This window comes from Pseudophryne corroboree, chromosome 6, assembly GCF_028390025.1.
Source record: "Pseudophryne corroboree isolate aPseCor3 chromosome 6, aPseCor3.hap2, whole genome shotgun sequence".
NCBI classification, from domain to species: domain Eukaryota; kingdom Metazoa; phylum Chordata; class Amphibia; order Anura; family Myobatrachidae; genus Pseudophryne; species Pseudophryne corroboree.
Window position 1 is genome coordinate 78689930 of NC_086449.1, and position 13656 is coordinate 78703585.

The 13656-nt window shown below is 47.4% G+C and overlaps 1 protein-coding gene across 2 annotated transcripts in view; it reads right to left on the reverse strand.

The window, feature by feature from the left end:
• LOC134936256 (tetratricopeptide repeat protein 39A-like) overlaps window positions 1-13656 on the reverse strand; it is a 72411-nt gene that overhangs the window by 26395 nt on the left and 32360 nt on the right. For both annotated transcript variants that reach the window (XM_063931263.1, XM_063931262.1), the window contains exons 8-12: window positions 11140-11205; window positions 10762-10870; window positions 10471-10538; window positions 8924-8983; window positions 2580-2741 (exon numbers count right to left, since the gene is read on the reverse strand). In XM_063931263.1, the coding sequence (XP_063787333.1) occupies window positions 2580-2741; window positions 8924-8983; window positions 10471-10538; window positions 10762-10870; window positions 11140-11205 (465 nt within the window). The remainder of the gene's footprint in view (window positions 1-2579; window positions 2742-8923; window positions 8984-10470; window positions 10539-10761; window positions 10871-11139; window positions 11206-13656) is intronic.

Here is a 13656-nt window from a genome sequence, read left to right on the forward strand (position 1 = left end):
ATTAGTGAAAAAATAGGAGTGTTACATAAGTGCTAAATAAATAATATGGCATGCTACCCCAAGGTGGCCCAGCCCCACCAGACCCGGGGGGTACCACTCCCCAAACCCATACACAGCATAATAATAATTACATCCACTATGGGTCATACAATTGCTTAATGTATAGCCACATGATAATGGCACATACAGAACATATCCAGATTGAGAGCTAGTTTACCTGGAGGCACCCCTGTATCCTCCAAATGGCACCACAGGACCCAGCATGCCCTCCTAATGCTGGCTCCATCTATGCCTCTCTGAACTGCAATAAATAGTGGAAAACTGCTCTAATCAAGCTGGTAACAATCCCCAGGTGCTGCGGGAGGGGGTTACTCTAGACAAGAAATACAAAAGGGATTTTTCCCACGCACTCTGCTGACTGTTAGTAAGAAGAACTATATACTATGTAATAATAGGAAATTAGAGCTCTTCGTTACATATGTTTTGCAAAAGATATGATAAGCCTCCAGGCCACTTCACGGCTGCTCTATTACTGGAGGTCCCTACCTAAGCATAGGTCCAGGGCTTGGACCCCACAAATTCGGCTCAGGCCCAACCACCCCAGGGCAGCACACCATTGAAATACTAAAGTGTTAATATGTGTTAAGAAAGAAGCAGAGGCTATGGGTTAGAAAGTGCTACAAAAATAAGGGTGTTAATAAAATACTCAAAAGAGTAATATTAGTGAAAAAATAGGAGTGTTACATAAGTGCTAAATAAATAATATGGCATGCTACCCCAAGGTGGCCCAGCCCCACCAGACCCGGGGGGTACCACTCCCCAAACCCATACACAGCATAATAATAATTACATCCACTATGGGTCATACAATTGCTTAATGTATAGCCACATGATAATGGCACATACAGAACATATCCAGATTGAGAGCTAGTTTACCTGGAGGCACCCCTGTATCCTCCAAATGGCACCACAGGACCCAGCATGCCCTCCTAATGCTGGCTCCATCTATGCCTCTCTGAACTGCAATAAATAGTGGAAAACTGCTCTAATCAAGCTGGTAACAATCCCCAGGTGCTGCGGGAGGGGGTTACTCTAGACAAGAAATACAAAAGGGATTTTTCCCACGCACTCTGCTGACTGTTAGTAAGAAGAACTATATACTATGTAATAATAGGAAATTAGAGCTCTTCGTTACATATGTTTTGCAAAAGATATGATAAGCCTCCAGGCCACTTCACGGCTGCTCTATTACTGGAGGTCCCTACCTAAGCATAGGTCCAGGGCTTGGACCCCACAAATTCGGCTCAGGCCCAACCACCCCAGGGCAGCACACCATTGAAATACTAAAGTGTTAATATGTGTTAAGAAAGAAGCAGAGGCTATGGGTTAGAAAGTGCTACAAAAATAAGGGTGTTAATAAAATACTCAAAAGAGTAATATTAGTGAAAAAATAGGAGTGTTACATAAGTGCTAAATAAATAATATGGCATGCTACCCCAAGGTGGCCCAGCCCCACCAGACCCGGGGGGTACCACTCCCCAAACCCATACACAGCATAATAATAATTACATCCACTATGGGTCATACAATTGCTTAATGTATAGCCACATGATAATGGCACATACAGAACATATCCAGATTGAGAGCTAGTTTACCTGGAGGCACCCCTGTATCCTCCAAATGGCACCACAGGACCCAGCATGCCCTCCTAATGCTGGCTCCATCTATGCCTCTCTGAACTGCAATAAATAGTGGAAAACTGCTCTAGAGCAGTTTTCCACTATTTATTGTAGCTTCAGACTTACTCGGCATCTGCGATCATTTCACTGCTTGTCGTTCCTGGTTTGACGTCACAAACACACCCAGCGTTCGCCCAGACACTCCCCCGTTTCTCCAGCCACTCCTGCGTTTTTTCCGGAAACGGTAGCGTTTTTTCCCACACGCCCATAAAACGGCCTGTTTCCGCCCAGTAACACCCATTTCCTGTCAATCACATTACGATCGCCAGAACGATGAAAATGCCGTGAGTAAAATTCCTAAGTGCATAGCAAATTTACTTGGCGCAGTCGCAGTGCGGACATTGCGCATGCGCATTAAGCGGAAAATCGCTGCGATGCGTAGATTTTTACCGAGCGAACAACTCGGAATGACCCCCACTATCCCTGTTTTAAACATAGGAGCCGCCCAAAGTAAACTTTTGCCTTGAGCTCCACAAGGTCTAGAACTAGCCCTGTCACCAATGTAGGATTTTTCTGTAACATGCACCCAATTCAGTACAGGGGAAGGGGCGCCGAAACATACCCTTGCTCCGGACACCATGGCACGTACATACACCCCTGACTGGAAGACACAGTCAACAAGCAGAATATGAACCCAGAATAATAGGACAAATTATTCAGCAAAGTTTATAGCAGTGCACATAAAACAGAGATTAGTGCATTCACTAGAAAACACCAGTAAGAGAAGGACAGACCATAGATAAAGGGTTATGTTGTGATTGCATTTCTGGGCGATATTGAGGAGGAGACATGAGACTGGGACATCACCTGGATGAGAGGAAGCCGAAACACTGGGCTCACCTTTGACCAGCGGCTTTCTTTACTCAGGAGATCTGCATAGAAATATGCCACCTTCCACGTCCCCTTATAGGCAAAGCACCACATCAGCTCCCAGTAACACATATGGTGGAACTGCTTCCATGACTGCTGAGCCGAGCAACCATCCTCGAACCAGCGGATGGCCTGGTATAAAACAGCACAAGCATTAAGGCAGGGTGGAGGTGTACGGGGGAGTTACAGTGTTAGAATGAAGTATATCATTGTAAATGTATTTATTGTGGACCCATCACCCACACACAGTGGCGACAGTAGCCATTAGCCCCTGGGCGAACATTCATGAAGTCTGACCAATATTCATTAAGGTCTGGTTTTTAATTCCACTTTCTCTAACGTCCTAGTGGATGCTGGGGACTCCGTAAGGACCATGGGGAATAGACGGGCTCCGCAGGAGACAGGGCACTTTAAGAAAGAATTTGGATACTGGTGTGCTCTGGCTCCTCCCTCTATGTCCCTCCTCCAGACCTCAGTTTGAATCTGTGCCCGGACGACTGGGTGCTACTTAGTGAGCTCTCCTGAGCTTGCTATAAGAAAGTATTTTGTTAGGTTTTTTTATTTTCAGAGAGATCTGCTGGCAACAGACTCTGCAGCGTGGGACTGAGGGGAGAGAAGCAGCCCTACTCACTGAAGATAGGTCATGCTTCTTAGGCTACTGGACACCATTAGCTCCAGAGGGATCGTACATAGGATCTCACCCTTTGTCGTCCGATCCCGGAGCCGCGCCGCCGTCCTCCTCGCAGAGCCGGAAGACAGAAGCCGGTGATAGAAGCAAGAAGACTTCAAGATCGGCGGCAGAAGACTCCAGTCTTCAAACTGAGGTAGCGCACAGCACTGCAGCTGTGCGCCATTGCTCCCACATTAAACTCACATACTCCGGTCACTGTAGGGTGCAGGGCGCAGGGGGGGGGGGGCACCCTGGACAGCAATTAGGAACCTCTTGGCAAAAGTGAGCATATATACAGTTGGGCACTGTATATATGCATGAGCCCCCGCCATTATTTTACACAGAAACGCGGGACAGAAGCCCGCCGCTGAGGGGACGGGGCTTCTTCCTCAGCACTCACCAGCGCCATTTTCTCTCCACAGCTCCGCTGAGAGGAAGCTCCCCAGGCTCTCCCCTGCAGAAACACGGTAGAAGAGGGTAAAAGAGAGGGGGGGCACATAAATTAGGCGCAAAAGCTTTATATACAGCAGCTACTGGGTTAACACTAAGTTACGGTGTGATTCCTGGGACATATAGCGCTGGGGTGTGTGCTGGCATACTCTCTCTCTGTCTCTCCAAAGGGCCTTGTGGGGGAACTGTCTTCAAAAAGAGCATCCCCTGTATGTGTGTGGTGTGTCGGTACGCTTGTGTCGACATGTTTGACGAGGAAGGCTATGTAGAAGCAGAGCAGGAGCAAATGAATGTGGGGTCGCCGCCGACTGCGCCGACACCTGATTGGATGGATATGTGGAAGGTTTTAAATGATAATGTTAATTCCTTGCATAAAAGGTTGGATAAAGTTGAAACCTTAGGACAGTCGGGGTCGCAGCCCATGCCTGATCCTATGTCGCAGAGGCCGTCAGGGTCTCAGAAGCGCCCACTATCCCAAATTGTTGACACAGACACCGACACGGAGTCTGACTCCAGTGTCGGCTATGATGATGCAAAGTTACAGCCTAAATTGGCTAAAGCTATACGTTATATGATTATAGCAATGAAGGAGGTGTTGCACATCACAGAGGAAACCCCAGTCCCTGACAAGAGGGTTCATATGTATGGGGAAAAAAGGCAGGAGGTGACCTTTCCCCCTTCACATGAGCTAAATGAGTTATGTGAAAAGGCTTGGGAATCTCCAGATAGAAAACTGCAGATTTCCAAACGAATGCTTATGGCGTATCCTTTCCCGCCAACGGACAGGTTACACTGGGAATCCTCCCCTAGGGTGGACAAAGCTCTAACACGCTTATCCAAGAGGGTAGCCCTGCCGTCACAGGATACGGCCACCCTAAAAGATGCTGCGGATAGAAAGCAAGAGGGCACCCTGAAGTCCATTTACACACATTCAGGTACCTTACTAAGGCCGGCAATTGCGTCGGCCTGGGTGTGTAGTGCTGTAGCAGCATGGACGGATACCTTATCTGAGGATCTGGATACCTTAGACAAGGATACCATATTAATGACCCTGGGGCATATAAAAGACGCTGTCCTGTATATGATGGATGCTCAAAGAGACATTAGCCTACTGGGCTCTAGAATAAATGCAATGTCGATTTCTGCCAGAAGGGTCCTGTGGACTCGGCAATGGACAGGCGATGCCGACTCAAAAAGGCACATGGAGGATTTACCTTACAAGGGTGAGGAATTGTTTGGGGAAGGTCTCTCGGACCTGGTCTCCACAGCTACTGCTGGAAAGTCAAATTTTTTGCCATATGTTCCCTCACAACCTAAGAAAGCACCGTATTACCAAATGCAGTCCTTTCGTTCACAAAAAGGCAAGAAAGTCCGAGGTGCGTCCTTTCTTGCCAGAGGCAAGGGTAGAGGAAAGAAGCTGCACAACACAGCTAGTTCCCAGGAACAGAAGTCCTCCCCGGCTTCTACTAAATCCACCGCATGACGCTGGGGCTCCACAGGCGGAGCTAGGCCCGGTGGGGGCGCGTCTCCGAAATTTCAGCCACAAGTGGGTTTACTCCCAGGTGGATCCCTGGGTAATAGAGATTGTGTCTCAGGGATACAAGCTGGAATTCGAAGAGATGCCCCCTCACCGATACCTCAAATCGGCCCTGCCAGCTTCCCCCTTAGAGAGGGAAATTGTGTTCGCTGCAATTCACAAATTGTATCTTCAGCAGGTGGTGGTCAAGGTTCCCCTCCTTCAACAAGGAAAGGGTTATTATTCGACCATGTTTGTGGTTTCGAAACCGGACGGTTCGGTCAGACCCATATTGAATTTAAAATCCCTGAACATATACCTGAAAAGGTTCAAGTTCAAGATGGAATCGCTCAGAGCGGTCATCGCAAGCCTGGAAGGGGGGGATTTTATGGTGTCTCTGGACATAAAGGATGCATACCTTCATGTCCCCATTTATCCACCTCATCAGGCGTACCTCAGATTTGTGGTACAGGATTGTCATTACCAATTCCAGACGTTGCCGTTTGGTCTCTCCACGGCACCGAGAATTTTTACCAAGGTAATGGCGGAAATGATGGTGCTCCTGCGAAAGCAAGGGGTCACAATTATCCCATACTTGGACGATCTCCTCATAAAGGCGAGGTCCAGAGAGCAGTTGCTGACCAGCGTAGCACGCTCTCGGGAAGTGTTACAACAGCACGGCTGGATTCTAAATATTCCAAAGTCGCAGCTGATTCCTACGACGCGTCTGCCCTTCCTGGGCATGATTCTGCACACAGGCCAGAAGAAGGTTTTTCTCCCGACGGAGAAGGCTCAGGAACTCATGACACTGGTCAGAGACCTCTTAAAACCAAAACAGGTGTCGGTGCATCACTGCACGCGAGTCCTGGGAAAGATAGTGGCATCATACGAGGCCATTCCCTTTGGCAGGTTCCATGCAAGGACCTTTCAATGGGATCTGTTGGACAAGTGGTCCGTATCACATCTACAGATGCATCGGCTGATCACCCTATCCCCCAGGGCCAGGGTGTCTCTTCTGTGGTGGCTGCAGAGTGCTCACCTTCTCGAGGGCCGCAGATTCGGCATTCAGGACTGGGTCCTGGTGACCACGGATGCAAGCCTCCGAGGGTGGGGGGCAGTCACACAGGGAAGAAATTTCCAAGATCTGTGGTCAAGTCAGGAGACTTGCCTTCACATCAATATCCTGGAACTACGGGCCATATACAACACCCTAAGTCAAGCGGAGACCCCGCTTCGCGACCAATCGGTGCTGATTCAGTCAGACAACATCACCGCAGTGGCTCATGTAAACCGCCAAGGCGGCACAAGGAGCAGGGTGGCGATGGCGGAAGCCACCAGAATTCTTCGCTGGGCGGAGAATCACGTAAGAGCACTGTCAGCAGTATTCATTCCGGGAGTGGGCAACTGGGAAGCAGACTTCCTCAGCAGGCACGACCTCCACCCGGGAGAGTGTGGACTTCATCAAGAAGTCTTCGCGCAGATTGTGAGTCGGTGGGAACTGCCACAGGTGGACATGATGGCATCCCGCCTCAACAAAAAGCTACAGAGGTATTGCGCCAGGTCAAGAGACCCTCAGGCGATAGCTGTAGATGCACTAGTGACACCGTGGGTGTTCCAGTCGGTTTATGTATTCCCTCCTCTTCCTCTCATACCCAAGGTGCTGAGAATCATAAGAAAAAGAGGAGTGAGAACAATACTCATTGTTCCGGATTGGCCAAGAAGGACTTGGTATCCAGAGCTGCAAGAAATGCTCACAGAGGACCCATGGCCTCTGCCTCTAAGACAGGACCTGTTGCAACAGGGGCCCTGTCTGTTCCAAGACTTACCGCGGCTGCGTTTGACGGCATGGCGGTTGAACGCCGGATCCTAGCAGAAAAAGGCATTCCGGATGAGGTTATTCCTAAACTGATAAAGGCTAGAAAGGACGTGACGGCTAAACATTATCACCGTATATGGCGAAAATATGTTGCTTGGTGTGAGGCCAGGAATGCCCCTACGGAGGAATTCCAGCTGGGCCGGTTCCTTCACTTCCTACAGTCGGGAGTGACTTTGGGCCTAAAATTGGGTTCCATTAAGGTCCAGATTTCGGCCCTATCCATTTTCTTTCAAAAAGAACTGGCTTCTCTTCCTGAAGTCCAGACGTTTGTAAAAGGAGTGCTGCATATTAAGCCTCCTTTTGTGCCTCCAGTGGCACCTTGGGATCTTAACGTGGTGTTGAGTTTCCTGAAGTCACACTGGTTTGAGCCACTCAAAACCGTGGAGTTAAAATTTCTCACGTGGAAGGTGGTCATGCTATTAGCCTTGGCTTCAGCTAGGCGTGTGTCAGAATTAGCAGCTTTGTCACATAAAAGCCCCTATCTGGTTTTTCATATGGACAGGGCAGAATTGCGGACCCGTCCACAATTTCTGCCAAAAGTGGTGTCATCCTTTCATATGAACCAACCTATTGTGGTGCCTGTGGCTACTCGTGACTTGAAGGATTCCGAGTTACTAGATGTGGTCAGGGCTTTGAAGGTTTATGTAGCCAGAACGGCTAGAGTCAGGAAAACTAAGTCGCTGTTTATCCTGTATGCACCCAACAAGCTGGGTGCTCCTGCTTCAAAGCAAACTATTGCTCGCTGGATCTGTAACACGATTCAGCAGGCTCATTCTGCGGCTGGATTGCCGCTTCCAAAATCAGTAAAAGCCCACTCCACAAGGAAGGTGGGCTCTTCTTGGGCGGCTGCCCGAGGGGTCTCGGCATTACAGCTTTGCCGAGTGGCTACTTGGTCAGGTTCGAACACTTTTGCAAAGTTTTACAAGTTTGATACCCTGGCTGAGGAGGACCTTGTGTTTGCTCATTCGGTGCTGCAGAGTCATCCGCACTCTCCCGCCCGTTTGGGAGCTTTGGTATAATCCCCATGGTCCTTACGGAGTCCACAGCATCCACTAGGACGTCAGAGAAAATAAGATTTTACTTACCGGTAAATCTATTTCTCGTAGTCCGTAGTGGATGCTGGGCGCCCGTCCCAAGTGCGGACTTCTTCTGCAATACTTGTATATAGTTATTGCTTAAATAAGGGTTATGTTTGGTTGCATCAGGGTTGATCTGATGCTCCGTTGTTGTTCATACTGTTAACTGGGTAAGTTTATCACAAGTTATACGGTGTGATTGGTGTGACTGGTATGAGTCTTGCCCTGGATTCCAAAATCCTTTCCTTGTACTGTCAGCTCTTCCGGGCACAGTTTCTCTAACTGAGGTCTGGAGGAGGGACATAGAGGGAGGAGCCAGAGCACACCAGTATCCAAATTCTTTCTTAAAGTGCCCTGTCTCCTGCGGAGCCCGTCTATTCCCCATGGTCCTTACAGAGTCCCCAGCATCCACTACGGACTACGAGAAATAGATATACCGGTAAGTAAAATCTTATTTTCTAGCCTCATGTAACAATATACAGGTCCTGCTACGACCACAGCACAGAGTGCATCTTCCACCGACCATCCTGCTGACACTGCCCACAGGATACTGGATGGGTATGTTACAGTCACAGAAACCTCCCACGCGTGGCAAGGCCTCCGGACCATCATCTGGGAGAGTGAGCAGAGATGGCGTCAAGCTGGTGTAACATGGTCCTACAGTAGCCGAATGTCAGGTACTGCAAGAGGAGACTGAGTGAACGGTTGGGACCGCCAGGTTCTCACCTCATCTATGTTGCCTTTAATCTCCTCGATCCTTCCAGCAAAGAACAGAAATATGGCGCTCTGGGGAGAAAGAAGAGTCATCCAGTGAGATACGGAGCATGCCAGTCACACCACGCTAATGCCAACGTCATCTCACCAGCCACATGCACCATCATTGGTCAGCTGCATATAAAAGTAATAATACAGTGATAGCTGGGCACTTGGCCCAGTGTGGGAAGTTAGACAGGTAGCTACGTGTGCTGTAGCACAATGTGTCGCCTACCTGCTGGCTCGCTGACTGGGCCACATGACCAGGTTTGCCATGGCCAATACCACCACACACACTCCTATGCATTGCAGCCCTCTAGCTCTGACTCTGCGCAGACCACGGCTGCAGGGAACAGTCTAGGTCTATTTGCCTATTGACACCATAAAACGTGGAATGTGACAGGCACATAAGAACCACTTGGCCCATCTAGTCTGCCCCTTTTTAACCTTATAATAACTTCAAACCCTATTTAAGCCTTAGGTCATTGTAAGGATATTCATATGCCTATCCCGTGCATGTTTAAATTGCCCTACCGTCTTAGCCTCTACCGCCTCTGATGGGAGGCTATTCCACTTGTCCACTACCCTTTCTGTGAAGTAATTTTTCCTCAAATTTCCCTTGATCCTACCTCCCTTCAGTCTCCATGCATGTCCTTTTGCTTCTCTTCATTTGAAGAAAGTTTTGCTCCTGGACTTTGTTAAAACCCTTTATATATGCGAGTTTCTATCATGCCCCACTTTCCCTTCTCTGATCCAAACTATACATAAAGATCTTTCAGTCTTTCTGGGTAAGTTTTGTGATGTAGGCCATGCACCATTTTAGTTGCCCTTCTTTGTACACGCTCTAATATTTTAATATCCATCTGAAGATATGGTCTCCAGAACTGGACACAGTATTCTAGATGAGGCCGTACCAATGACTTATACGGTGGCATTATTACTTCTTTCTGCTGCTGATTCCTCTCCCTGCGCAGCCAAGCATCTGACTAGCCTTCCTCATTGCTTTGTTACATAGCTTACCTGCATTCAAGTCCCATGAAATAGTGACACCTAGATCCCTTTCCTCCTCTCAAACACACCACACAAACACATTTGCAAGCACTGGCAGCTCTTTAGCTCACCCCCTGCACAGTCCATAGCTGAGGTAGCAATGACCATGTACAGTACGTACAGACATCTTTAGGAAACCTTGGGCCTAATTCAGATCTGATCGTAGCAGCAAAGTTGTTAGCAGATGGGAAAAACCATGTGCAGTGCAGGTGTGGCAGATATAACATGTGCAGAGAGAGTTAGATCTGGCGGGGTTATTTTGTTTCTGTGCAGGGTAAATCTGGCTGCTTTATTTTTACACTGCAATTTAGACTTCAGTTTGAACACACCCCACCCAAATCTAACTGTCTCTGCACATGTTACATCTGACCCCCCCGCCCCCCCTTTCCTCCCTGCAGTACACATGGTTTTGCCCATTTGCTAACAAAATTGCTGCTACGATCCAGTCTGAATTACCCCCCTTGTCTCACCTTAGGATAGCGGCTGAGGTAGGGCTGCAGGAGGTCATCAGCTTCAGTGACATCTTCATCACCAATCCCTGCAGCCATGACATTGAGATGACATAGTTTAGTGTATGTGTCAGAAGCGTGGGATCACATATACTAGGGATTGTGCTCTACATCTGTCATAGGGGATTCGCTTTTACACACAAATAGCTGTACTGCAGTTTGCCTCTAGGACTAATAGCCTATAATGATCTGACAGTTCAGAGCAGCCCAGCATAAAGAAGACATGGGTCCTACAATGCCAGGGGTTCTCACCGAGGATGAAGCTCAGGAAGGTGTAATAACTTAGCAGTAGCATTGTACACATCAGAGAGCGCAGGTTGTAAGAGGAGGCCCCTTCTTGGAGCCGGGTCAGCCCATAGTCCTAGGGAGGGAAGGAAAGGGTTATAGGATGCCAGGGCCAGCTGTGATTTGGGATAAGGTGCAACATGTACATCTACTGAGCTACTTAGCTCATGAAACGTGATGAGGTTTTCCCATCACCGCAAATTACATCTCATCATATAACGCTCTCCCATGTGTCATCATCACTGTGGTATATTTTACATATATCCAACCTCCTTGTGTAAATGTTTATATTACAGATATACAATGGGTGAGCGGAGGAAACAGAACAGAAAGAGGTGAGAAGACCTTATCTCCGGAGAAGCCAGCAAACTCCAGTAACTTCAGTATCCGCGGGGGGAAGAGAGACAAAGTCTGCGGATGAGAAAGGATAGTGCGTCATCTACCCAACATCACACTTTGTGAACTGTTCATACACATGGGAGTCCTCCGTGTCCATTCTGCCCGACCTGTATTCGCTAGTCAACGTAAAATGCGCTAGGGCTAATTGATCCCTACGTGGAACGCGTGGACAGTACATAGGGGCATTCACACAAAAGGTTGGACTATAGATGTTGCTAGTGCTACTGGTTTGTGTACATGCTCCATCCAGCAATAATTAGGAACATGCGTGTAGTGTGTGAGTGTGTTGTGCAGATCCTGATGTGTAGAAAAACTAGGAGGCCCTCTGCTTTCTTAACATTTAACTGGCATGGTCAGATCACATGCAGCCGAGGTGCCCACTGTGTCCCCCAGTTTTTGACGAGGGGATCCGTTCTGCAGATGTGCATAATATAATATTTAAATATTTAAAAAAAAAATACTTAAGGTATAGTAAATAAAAAATTTAAAAATAAACTATACGAACGGTTTTGAAGGGAAAATAGTGGTTAAAGTCTTTTCGTTTAGAAGTAATTGCTAATTTGCATATAGTTGTCACCAGTATGGGGAGCTGTGTTACAGCCATGAACGTGCCTTGTGACATGCGCACATACCCATTCAGGCAGAACAGGTATCATAGCAACTGGTTCTGTCAATCATTTAGCAATTACGTGTTCCCTACCTAACCAGCTAATGACACACAGATTACGTTGGTGATGGGCTCGGGAGGTGTTCAAGTCACGTGAAAAAACAGCATCAATAAGTAAAGCAATACTCGAGGTTCTGCTGACTGTGTGTGTCTATATCTCAGGGGCAGAGGAGACATATGACAGACACTGATCTGGAGCATGTCTCAAATGCAAACAACCTACGGCAAGCTTGTTCCACCACTTTTGTGAATGCCGTAAAGTCAGAAAATGTTGGGATTACATATCAGTATTTATTTCTTCTGTCACTTATTTACCTTGGAGACGTGACCCTCTTGCAGTGCTGTCATTTTGAAAATTGGGAACTAGGTCCAGGATACAAGGAATGTTTACCCTCTCATTCTTGCTTAACAATTGCCAAGAAAGTCATTTTGAAATCATAGATGGTCGCTTCTCCGCCCTTTCTAGGGCACACTTAAGGCGATGTTACTCTATATTTATATTTTGATCAAAGAGTTATATGGACTGACATTTTGAAGGTTTGGTTCGCTTTTATAAAAAATGGGGACTATACATAGATACAACGAACAACGCAATCAAAAATCATATATGAAATGATTTGAACCAACAAGATGGAACCCTTATAGATAACTTTTACAAGAGGTGACTTTACTGCATCATCCAACTATGGTCATATAACAAAAGGAGGAGGGAGCCAGGGACACCCTAGGAGACTCTTATTTATTTATATAGTGTGTGTGTGTGTGTGTGTGTGTGTGTGTGTGTGTGTGTGTGTGTGTGTGTGTGTGTGTGTGTATATATATATATATATATATATATATATATATATACATACACACACACACACACACATACATACATACATACATACACACACACATTTATACACACTCACAAAGTACTGTGCAAACGTTTTAGGTAGAGATGAGCGGGTTCGGTTCCTCGGAAACCGAACCCCCCCGAACTTCACCCATTTTACACGGGTCCGAGGCATACTCGGATTCTCCCGTATGGCTCGGTTAACCCTAGCGCGCCCGAACGTCATCATCCCGCTGTCGGATTCTCGCGAGATTCGGATTCTATATAAGGAGCCGCGCGTCGCCGCCATTTTTCACTCGTGCATTGGAAATGTTAGTGAGAGGACGTGGCTGGCGTCCTCTCACTTTGTTTCAGGGGGCTGCATATCTTTATTCTGGGGACCAGCAGTATTATAGGAGGAGTACAGTGCAGAGTTTTGCTTACCAGTGACCACCAGTATTATACGTTGTCTGCCTGAAAAACGCTCCATATCTGTGCTCAGTGTGCTGCATATATCTGTGCTCACACTGCTTTATTGTGGGGACTGGGGACCAGCAGTATTATATAGGAGGAGTACAGTGCAGAGTTTTGCTGACCAGTGACCACCAGTATACGTTGTCTGCCTGAAAAACGCTCCATATCTGTGCTCAGTGTGCTGCATATATCTGTGCTCACACTGCTTTATTGTGGGTACTGGGGACCACCAGTATATTATATAGGAGGAGTACAGTGCAGAGTTTTGCTGACCAGTGACCACCAGTATTATACGTTGTCTGCCTGAAAAACGCTCCATATCTGTGCTCAGTGTGCTGCATATATCTGTGCTCACACTGCTTTATTGTGGGTACTGGGGACCACCAGTATATTATATAGGAGGAGTACAGTGCAGAGTTTTGCTGACCAGTGACCACCAGTATTATACGTTGTCTGCCTGAAAAAACGCTCCATATCTGTGCTCAGTGTGCTGCATATATCTGTG